Genomic DNA, 9,962 nt, shown 5'->3' on the forward strand with positions numbered 1-9,962 from the left:
AGAGAGAGAGAGAGAGAGAGAGAGAGAGAGGGAGGGAGGAAGAGAGAGAGAGAGAGAGAGAGAGCTTTATATGCCACATTTCAGCAGATGCGAACAAAGTAGAAGATGATGAGGGAAACATAAAGGAACATGGCTGCGTTAGCTACTATTACGCGTTTTGCATTGGGCGCGCTCCAGCTATCTATATTTCTTTACTTCACAGGTAGAGGAAGCGCACTGCAAGGGAGTTTTTGGTGCCTGGTATTTTTGTTTTGTTTTGCGAACTGTGGCAACCGCACAAAACAGCAGAGCGGCAAATTCACCACATCCGTCCTTTATTATTGTTGTTCTGGATGTGTGTTACTCCGCTTGTTGTCCCCCCGTTTCTCTTCCGTTGTTTCCAACCGTGCTTCCTTCTATATTTTGCCGCGTTGGGTGTCCTCTTCTGTTTCTATTCGTTGCTCTTTATTGGTTCCCGCTTCTTGAAACGCGCAGCTTCTTCCCGTCCCGTCGCTTTCATCCTAAAATTCGACCTGACACGGCACACGTGTCCGTGCTCGCGTATGGGTGGAGTTGAGGGCTTTTCTCTTTTCTCACTCTCCCTCTCCCTCTCCCTCCCCCTCCCCCTCCCCTCTCAGACAATAACAAACTTACGCACACTTTATATATTTATAAATTTGTCTTTTGTGATTACCTACCCTCCCTTTTCTCTATTATTCCCCAACCGGTCTGCGAGCCCTCGCGTTGGTTATTGTTTCTATCCCCGTCCTCGCCTCCTCACGCTGCCAAGTCGCACACGCACACGAAAATTGGCAAAAACGCCAGGGATGTAACCTGTACGGACGCTCCTATGCGCACTCTTTCTCTCTCTCTCTCTCTCTCTCTCTTATTTTTTAGTCTTTTTCTGTGTGCCGCTTTGCCCTTGCTTAGCTGGCGGGCGCGGGTGTGGAAGTGGCGGTGGTGAGGCATTCCTGTGCCTCACTCCGTGCACGTGATTTTCTTCTGGGGCAGACAAGGGGCGGGGCGCGACGATGGATCCAGAGAAGTTGCGCAAGGCGCAACAGGCGTCCCGAGATGCTTATCTCCGCAAGCAGGCACTCAAGCGGGAGAAGGCCGCTTCCGCGGTGTTGCAGGAGAAAATATCAGAGATCGAGGCGGGGGTTCTGCCGCACTCTCTTACGGAGATTGAGCTGCTGAGTAAGCGCGCCCGGGAGGTACAGGCGGCTGGCCAGCTGCAGCAGACAGCTGAGCTACGACAGGGAATTCTAGAGGAGGATGCTGTACTAGCCTCACATGCCTTGAAGCGCGACAGGGATGCGGTGCTGCCGCCACTCAATCAGGCTGAATTGCAGCCACAAAACGGTTCCGTGGGCCACCACGGGGAGTCTCACAAGTTTGTGGCGATGGACGAGTCCGTCGTCGATGCTCGTATCAGGAACCGTGATTTTGTCGAAGAAAAGACGGAGGAACAGATTCAGCAAGAGCGTACTGAGGCGCTACAAGATAGGCATCACCGGCTCCAAGAACAGCGACGAACTTTGCCTATATATCACGCACGTGACGAAATTATTGAGCTAATTCGCAAGAACTCTGTGCTGATCATTGTGGGAGAAACAGGGTCGGGTAAGACCACGCAGCTGCTGCAATACCTATATGAAGAAAATTTTTGCGACACCCTTTCGTGTCCAACTGAAAGAAATGGCGATGTTGGGAAAGGGGAGAAGGCGGAAAGCGTGGGTGAGGAGAGGCGACTTATTTGTACTCAACCCAGACGTATTGCGGCAATCAGCGTGGCGGAGCGAGTGGCCCAAGAGATGAATACGCGCTGTGGGAGTATTGTTGGGTACAAGGTACGTTTTGATGATAGATCGGGGCCTTTGACGCGACTTCTCTTTGTGACGGATGGCATGATGCTGAAGGAACTCGTTGGAGACCCGGAGCTCCTCACTGTCAGTGCCATCATGGTGGACGAAGCCCATGAACGTTCACTTAATACGGATATTCTGCTTGGTTTACTGAAGGACATATCCCGCAGGAACAAGCAGTTGAAGGTGATTGTTGCCAGTGCCACGATCAATGCCGACAAGTTTAGCAGCTTCTTTGATGGAGCTCCCATCTTTACTGTAAAGGGACGCACATTCCCTGTCGATGTGTCGTACCTTACAGAGCCGATGGCCGACTACGTGAAGGCTAGCGCCGAGTCTGTGCTCTTGTTGCATGCCACCAAGCCCTTACCAGGGGACATCCTCGTCTTTCTTCCCGGGCAAGACGACATTGAAAGCTGCGCCGCCGCGATTCGTGAAGGTATTACCAACTCTGGCGGCCAACTGCGGCCGCTGATGGTCCTACCAATCTACTCCTCTCTTCCGCCACGAGAGCAGAGGCGCATTTACGAGGTTCCTCCACCAAACACACGGAAGGTTGTGGTTGCCACAAACATTGCTGAGACATCCATCACCATCGATGGTGTGGTGTACGTCGTTGATTGCGGTCTTTGCAAGCAAAACTACTACAATTATAAGGCCATGGTGGAGGAGTTGCGTGTGCTGCCAATATCGCAGGCTAGTGCCATGCAGCGAACAGGTCGAGCAGGACGAACGCAAAAAGGGGAGTGCTACCGTTTGTACACAGCCTACACATTTCGTAATGAGCTTCCACAAGAAACAGCTCCAGAAATTTTGCGAAGTTGTATGAGTTCTGTTGTTTTACAACTAAAGGCGCTTGGAATTGATAATTTGTTACAGTTTGAGTTCATTGATGCCCCCTCTACCGCCTCCTTGGAACGGGCGTTAGATCACCTTTACCTGCTTGGTGGGATGAAGCCAGATGGTCGGTTAACGCTTAGCGGACGCCGCATGGCGGAATTTCCACTGGACCCCTCGTTGAGCAAGTGTATTCTTCGTGCAAACTCCTTGGGGTGTCTTCGTCACGTGTGCATTGCTGTGGCGATGCTCACGCTTGACTCCGTTTTTGTGGCAAGCCGAGATGCAAAGGAACGGGCCTCCATGGCGAGTGCGAGAGATGTGCTCTTTTCAGCGGGCAACGGTGATGTCATGGGGTATGTGCGGTTAATGGAAGAGTGGATGCGTGCCGGCCCTTCGATGCAGGAGTTCTGTCAATCCAATTCAATAAACGTGAAAAGCCTTCTTCAGGCCCGCGATGTGCTGGATCAGATACTGAAGACATGTGAACGCATTGGCTTTGATTTGCCTCGTGGGGAGGAGGACACCCCACTCTCTATGGAACCCTTCACAAAGGCATTATTGTCGGGTTTTTTCATGAATGTTGCGAAGCTGAATGTTGACCGCAGGACCTACATGATTGTACGCCCGATAGACGCCTCTAGTAGTCGCACTGGCTCCAACCTTACAACTCTCAGCGCAGTGAACGCTGAGGAAACGGTAATGGCTGAACTGCATCCGTCGAGTTACCTCTTCCGGGCGGGACTCGCCCAGCAGGAGGAGGCGAAGAACAGCAACGCTGGCGTGGCCCCAACGGCTGTGATTCTAAGGGAGAGACCGCAGCTTGTAGTTTTACGCAGCTGCGGTATACGAGTAAACGGTACATGATGCACGTTACGGCTATTTCTTCGGTAGACTGGGTTCTGACGACGGCCCCTGTAAATTATTTTACGAAGGAGGAGTTGGAAACAAAATTGCGCAAGCGTGCACACGATTAATTGCCGAGGTTATGCCAAAAGGTAAGAAGAAAAGGATCCGAGAAAGGGAGGGCGAAGGCTCATTTCTGAATGCGTGTTTTTTTTTTCTGAGGTGTTGTTTGCTCTGTTATTGAGTTGTCATCTACCTCTGCTTATTTGTTTATGATTATGACTATTAGTAGTGGTAGTACATTCCAATGGCCGTTGTTGTTGACATTTCACTTTTCCCTTGTTCTTGTTCTTGTTTTTTGTATTGCCGTTGCTTTACTGATGTAGGCGGTTTTGGACGGGCGAAAGGGGTAACCTCTTTGCTTTGGGTGGAGTGGGCGGTGGGAGAGCTGCCGTCGCTGTGCCAGTGGTGGCGGGCCTGGAGGCGGCGATGCTTCGGCGCTCCATGCGGCGGCGCATGATGCACCTGCACCCATCCCCTACACCGAACCCGCTCTGCCTCACCTTCCACATTCCCTCCTCGACGTACGAGAGTTTTATCCCAAACGGTCAGACCTGCGAGGTGGCGCACCGTGGGCTGGGCTGGGTGCACCCCCTAAGCTCTGGAATCTTTGAACAATACGGGCAAGAAGTGGCGAGTGTGTTCATTGCACCACGGCAGGTTTCCATCACGGTTTATCCAACTGTGGAATGGTCGAAGCTGGAGTGGAGCTTAAGCTCCTTCATTGGCCACTACTTGGTGTTCGTCAACGAATGCGTGCCCGCCGCAAAAGAGTACACGCTCTTGGAGGACGATCTTGAGATTCGTGAGGGCGATTCAGAGGTGCTACAGTGCATCAAGGAGCTCTTGCGGGAACAGGTTCGCCCCATGCTGCAGCAGGACGGCGGCGATGTGAAGCTGTTGAATTATAATGAGAAAACCGGGGTTGTCTCACTCGCCATGCTTGGGGCCTGCCGCAACTGCCCCTCCTCCGGCGATACTCTCAAGGACGGCATTGAGCGAGTCATGAAGCATTTTCTGCCTGAGGTGACGGAGGTGGTGGAGGACAAGGGCCATGCGTTCTACGAGGAGTATGAATTGCTGTTTCCTTCCGAGCAGGCGCTTCGACAGGAGGCGGCTCGACTAGACGCGGAGCGCCGCCGGAGGATTCCCACGAAGTCGACGGCATCGCTAATGTCGTTTGACGCCCTTCACGAGCCGGACGGCGACGAGTGAGTGAGTGAGTGAGTGGGGGTGGCGACCCGCTCGCCCGCTCGCGTTTCCTCCGTCCGTGACCGCCTGTCTAGTGGCGGGCGATGACATGACTTTATACTTCTTGTTACTGTTGCTTTTTTTTTTCTTGCAAGAGGAAAAAGAAAGCAAAACAAAAACAACAACAGAACGAAGCAGTGCCGCTTTACCTCTTCCAATGCAACGCCGTTGGGTGTCTTTATGCGTGTGTATATCTATATTATTGGTTTGCCTCTGCATTGCCGTGTGCTCTCCCCGTTTTCCCTCTCTCTCGCTCCCTCTCCTTCTCTCTCTCTCTCTCACTCACATACACGCACGCACGGCATCCACAGGTATTGTGGTGGTCATCTTTTGGGCCTCGAACACAGTAAGCAGCCACCCATGACTCTGCGTACACGTTTTGAGAGCTCAGACGACGTTGGCGTGTTTGCCCGCTTGACAAACGCCTACTGCCTTGTAACTGCTGGGGCCTCACAGAACTTCTACTCCGTCTTTGAGCAGGAGTTGGCAAATCACATCCCTGTGGTGTATACTTCCATTGGTGGATCGCGCGTAGTCGGGCGCCTCTCCTGCGGCAACCGCCACGGGCTTGTGGTGCCCTCGATCACCACCGACCAGGAGCTGCAGCACCTGCGCAACTCCCTCCCGGACTCTGTGAAAGTGCAGCGTGTAGAGGAACGGCTCAGTGCGCTTGGTAATTGTGTCGTATGCAACGACCACGTGGCACTGATCCACACAGACCTGAGTCGGGAGACCGAGGAAATTTTGCGTGACACTCTGCAGGTACAGACCTTCCGCACCTCCATCGCTGAGAACGCTCTAGTCGGTAGCTACGCCGTGGTCAACAACAAGGGTTGCATGGTGCACCCCAAGACCCCGGCGCAGGATATGGACGAGATTGCGTCTCTTCTGCAGGTTCCTGTAGTGGCCGGTACAATCAATCGGGGCAATGCTGCCATTGGCTCCGGCCTCGTTGTGAACGACTGGGCGGCTTTCTGCGGGTTGAACACAACCGCAACAGAAATCACCGTAGTTGAGCGCATCTTTCAGCTTCGTAGGGATCTCGGCGGGGATGAGCCAAACTTGCTGCAGCAGTTGCGCGACACCCTAGTGGATGAGTTGGCGTAATAACGGGAGTAAAAAAAGTGAGGGAGGCAATGATCTGGAATAGTGGAGAACAAAAAACAGATGAAGGCGCACCCGACCACCACTAATAAGAAACTAACTATTTTCATGCTTTGGGTTGTGCTGTGGTGTATGCGTCTGCGCCTCACCCGGATAACCTGCGGGGAGTTCAGCTAATGAGGTGTGAAGCGACGAAGGTGAAGAAAGGAACGTAGAAAGAAAAGGAAATATATAAAGAGGAGTTATTCCTTCACGGTTGGGTTTGAAAACGTTAAGTGACGGGCTCCCGCAGCTGCTCGTTCGCTGCCGCTCCTTTGCCTCCTTGGGCGCGCGGTGAAGTTCCGTGTCTTGCCTGCATTCGCGCCTGCCAACATATTTTCTTTTTTCCTTCTCTCTCTGTCGCCCTCTCCTCCTTTCTGAGTAGCCGTGCACGCGTACCCACAGATACACACACAAAAGGGGGATAAAAAAAAAAACAAAGAAGAAGTGGGACAAAAAAAGGTGGCGGCCGGGGGGAGACGACTGCATCGCTGTGATTGCAGAGCCAAACTCAGCTATATATCCTTCCTTGACCGTTTGTGTGCGTGTGTGTGGTAGCTTCACGTGCAATTTACGTGGTGGTCGGCAAAGCGAGCAGCCCCCAAGAGAAGAAACGTTGGACTTGCGCGGACCGCTTGCCCGCGCAAGTCCTTCAAGGTACGAGAGAAGAAAGAAGGAAAGGTGACTGCTGCAGTGCCTAACATCGCTTCATTAATCTCTTTTTTTCATATACAGCTGCATACGGGTAGACAAAATAGGCACGCAGCAGTACGGATCAACTTACTATCATTTATTTTTGCACAACACTGCTTTCTTCACTGGTGAGGCGTACCCGAGGCAATGACGCAGCGGTTTGGGCCCTACCACGTTGGTGAGACGATTGGTCGTGGCACATTTGCCAAAGTCAAGCTAGCCGTTCATGAGCCCACTGGCACGCAGGTGGCATTAAAAATCATCCCTCGAAAGGTCATGGAGCAGGACGCACGTTCCAATGTAAAGATTACGCGGGAAATCAAGATTCTCCAGGTCCTTCGACATCCAAATATTGTGCGGCTTTACGACGTGGTGCAAACCACGCATGATATTGTGCTCGTCTTGGAATACGTCTCCGGTGGAGAACTGTTTGACTACATTTGTGGCAAAGGACGTTTGACGGAGGAGGTTGCGCGTTCTATTTTCCAGCAGATTGTGGCTGGGGTAGCGTACTGTCATCGGTACCAAGTGGCCCATCGTGATCTAAAACCGGAGAACATCATGATGGAGCAGGGCTCGACGCGCATAAAACTTGGTGATTTTGGTCTATCGTCTGTCGTGCGAGACGGCTGCTTCTTTGAGACAAGCTGTGGAACGCCGAACTACGCCTCCCCAGAGGTGGTGAGTGGGAGGCCGTACGCGGGGCCAGAGACGGATGTGTGGAGCTGTGGCGTGGTTCTCTACACCATGGTGGTAGGGGCCCTCCCGTTTGATGACAGCAACGTAGGGAATCTCTTTAAAAAGATACAGACAGCCAATTATAAAATACCGGACGCACTCTCAGACGAAGTCAAGGACCTTTTGAGGCGCATGTTGGTAGTCAACCCTTTGGAACGTGCCACCATGGAGCAAGTCATGCGTCACCCGTGGGTTATACCCGCTTTTCCGCCCCACCTCCTTGCCCTTCACTACGAAACTATCCTTGAGCACCTGAAATTTGGGAAGTTGGTTCTAACAAGTGAACAGGAATTGGATGAAAGAGTTATAGAAGATGTTGCCGTGCGTTTTCATATGTCCCTCCCTGAGGTGGCAGCTATTATCGCCGCACAGGAAAAGCAAAAGTCCCCTTTGTTTAGTGTCAATTCAGCCGTATACGCAAAAGGAGGGGCACAAAAAACTTATCCCGCCTCGGCGTTTTTTGAAAAGTCTGCAAATGTGATAGATGCAAAAATATGGCCAACACCTCTCATTATACAGCCTGCGGAGCGAGCGCTGCGGGACAAGGAGCATGATCTTCATGTGTCCTACCATATCTTGTTGCACAACAAGCAGGATCGTATCTCGTTAGAGAATTTGTCCAACGCTGAGGCGGGCTGCGATGCAGCCAACTCGCTCATGTTAACACTTTCCACAAGTCATGGATACGGTTCACTCAATGCGAATTCGTTACACCAGGTACCTCTGGGAATGAGTAATGCGTCTTGGAGTTTACACCGGGCAAACCACAAGGGAGTTGAGCAAACTATCCGCATCAACAAGGAGTGTGGGATTACTTTTTGCGGTTCCCTACCTGCCTACGTGCAGCCAGATCAGCTGTTAAAGGGCGACGTTGATGTTTACATGGAGGGTTACAATCATGTTGCAGAAGCCCTTATTCTGCTGGCTTGTCCCCGCTCCAGGCACACTATCTTGGGAAAGTTGCTGGGGGTAGTTGAACGCCCCATGGTGGCGACAAAACCAGCTCGATCGCTTTCAGAAGCGCCCGTCAGAAAACCAAGTGGTGGTGGAGCTCTCCTCCGGCCTCTGCTTAAGCCAATGACTGGAAAAGATGCTCAGAATTCTGCGTCCATGCCGTCTGAGAGAGTGCTCCTTCGACCCACTTCCGCCGCTAAAAAAGGAAAGGGCAAAAGAAGTGACGAGGACGAATTGCGCTCGTCTAAATGTGGGAGTGGCATTGGGTTTTCACCGTCGCTGGCGCCCGATGTGCTCCAGTGTGATACAGTGACACGTTTTGGCAATGACTTTATGCGGAACGGCGTGCTGTTCTCCAACATTGACAGTCCAACAACGCTAAAGCACGTTTACGATGCTATGGAGGAAGAGGGATTCTTATGGAAGGGCATTCGCCCATTCGCCTTTGCCGCTGTGGTTCACCCCTCTGTGAAGCTGCAGATACGGATCTACAAGGTGACTGCCGAGGAGCAGATTGTCGATGTAAAAGTGTCCTCCCAAAGTGGCATGCATGCATGCGATAGGGCTGTGAAACTTTTGGAGCGGCTGCGGCGGAAATCAGTTGCACACACAGAGAAAAAGTTGAAGCAGAGCCTGGCCATGCGTGAAGAGCATCGTGAGTCTGCTACTGAAACTGCAACATGACGAGGTCGCTCCCACGCCGAAGAAAAAGGGGTGGCACATAGCTTTTGCCCTTGCCGCAGCAACACTGGGCATCAATTTGGTACGACTTTTCTCTACCTCTTGAAGGTTTCCCTTTTCCTCTCCAAGTGAAAAACAATGGGACAAGCAAACGACGAGAATGACGAAAACGGCACACACACACACACACACATATATATATATATATAAACAAAAAAGACGATACAAACATAACATGACGCAAACGGAAAAAAAAAAGACATGCTATTGGAAGTGAGGGGGTGGGGGGGGGGTGAGTTCTGACACTCCGGCTTGAAATTAGATGTCTTGGGCGGTGGATGGGTCGTTGGGGGAATATGCCGCCGCCTATTTGCTTTTCTGCCTCCGCGTGCTCGAGTGTGTGGAGAGGTTGGTGGAAATTGGGGCGGATAATGCTTGTTAAAATAAAAAAGGCGAGCTATCACACAGAAACAAACGGGGAAGAAAAGATGGGGTTTGAAAAAGCGGCCTGTGGTGTTTGAGCCAAAGCTAAAATTCAGTGGGTGGGAGGATACGCAATACTACGGAAGTGAGTGAAGTGAAAGCTTGATTTGATCCATGACAAGGTGGCTCTTTGCTCGCGGTTCTCCCTATGGCGTCGCTTAGCATGGTACTTGGGTCGACCTCTTTGGCTTTTGGCTTTTGACGTGTATTGTAACCACCTGTGCATGAGAGTTGCAAACGGTGCGCCCTAATTTGCTTTGAGGGGGAATTCGTCTGGCGGACTCCGTCTCGCCTCGTTTTCTCTTCTTTGAGCTCCATCGCCGTTTCTCTACCGGCGCGAAACGAAAAGCAGGAACGGCTTTGTTTGACCTATCAATTCTACCACCGGCATCTTCCCCCCTCCCCCCTCTACATGTATGTGTATACGTTTGC

At 51.9% G+C, this 9,962-nt stretch overlaps 4 protein-coding genes across 4 annotated transcripts, besides 8 other annotated features; all 4 read left to right on the forward strand.

Moving 5' to 3' along the window:
* Positions 1-64: a microsatellite.
* Positions 65-570: 506 nt separating this feature from the next.
* Positions 571-615: a microsatellite.
* Positions 616-836: 221 nt separating this feature from the next.
* Positions 837-866: a microsatellite.
* Positions 867-1,010: 144 nt separating this feature from the next.
* Positions 1,011-3,548, forward strand: Tco025E_06391 (putative DEAH-box RNA helicase; the record flags this gene model as incomplete). The annotated part of the gene is made up of 1 exon (XM_029373268.1): positions 1,011-3,548. One exon carries the CDS (start codon positions 1,011-1,013, stop codon positions 3,546-3,548), a length of 2,538 nt encoding a protein of 845 aa, XP_029226799.1.
* A 468-nt stretch (positions 3,549-4,016) lies between these two features.
* On the forward strand, positions 4,017-4,802 carry Tco025E_06392 (Nu1 protein; the record flags this gene model as incomplete). Its single annotated transcript, XM_029373269.1, has 1 exon — positions 4,017-4,802. One exon carries the CDS (start codon positions 4,017-4,019, stop codon positions 4,800-4,802), a length of 786 nt encoding a protein of 261 aa, XP_029226800.1.
* Positions 4,803-4,936: 134 nt separating this feature from the next.
* Positions 4,937-4,975: a sequence feature (A-rich).
* A 103-nt stretch (positions 4,976-5,078) lies between these two features.
* Positions 5,079-5,122: a microsatellite.
* A 76-nt stretch (positions 5,123-5,198) lies between these two features.
* Positions 5,199-5,945, forward strand: Tco025E_06393 (eukaryotic translation initiation factor 6 (eIF-6); the record flags this gene model as incomplete). The annotated part of the gene is made up of 1 exon (XM_029373270.1): positions 5,199-5,945. One exon carries the CDS (start codon positions 5,199-5,201, stop codon positions 5,943-5,945), a length of 747 nt encoding a protein of 248 aa, XP_029226801.1.
* An 876-nt stretch (positions 5,946-6,821) lies between these two features.
* On the forward strand, positions 6,822-9,050 carry Tco025E_06394 (SNF1-related protein kinase; the record flags this gene model as incomplete). The annotated part of the gene is made up of 1 exon (XM_029373271.1): positions 6,822-9,050. The coding sequence occupies one exon, from the start codon at positions 6,822-6,824 to the stop codon at positions 9,048-9,050; it is 2,229 nt and encodes a 742-aa protein (XP_029226802.1).
* Positions 9,051-9,220: 170 nt separating this feature from the next.
* Positions 9,221-9,239: a microsatellite.
* Positions 9,240-9,256: a microsatellite.
* Positions 9,257-9,283: a microsatellite.
* Positions 9,284-9,962: the final 679 nt, after the last annotated feature.

The sequence above is a fragment of the Trypanosoma conorhini genome (genome assembly GCF_003719485.1).
Source record: "Trypanosoma conorhini strain 025E chromosome Unknown Tco_14.4_contig_00428, whole genome shotgun sequence".
NCBI classification, from domain to species: Eukaryota; Euglenozoa; class Kinetoplastea; order Trypanosomatida; family Trypanosomatidae; genus Trypanosoma; species Trypanosoma conorhini.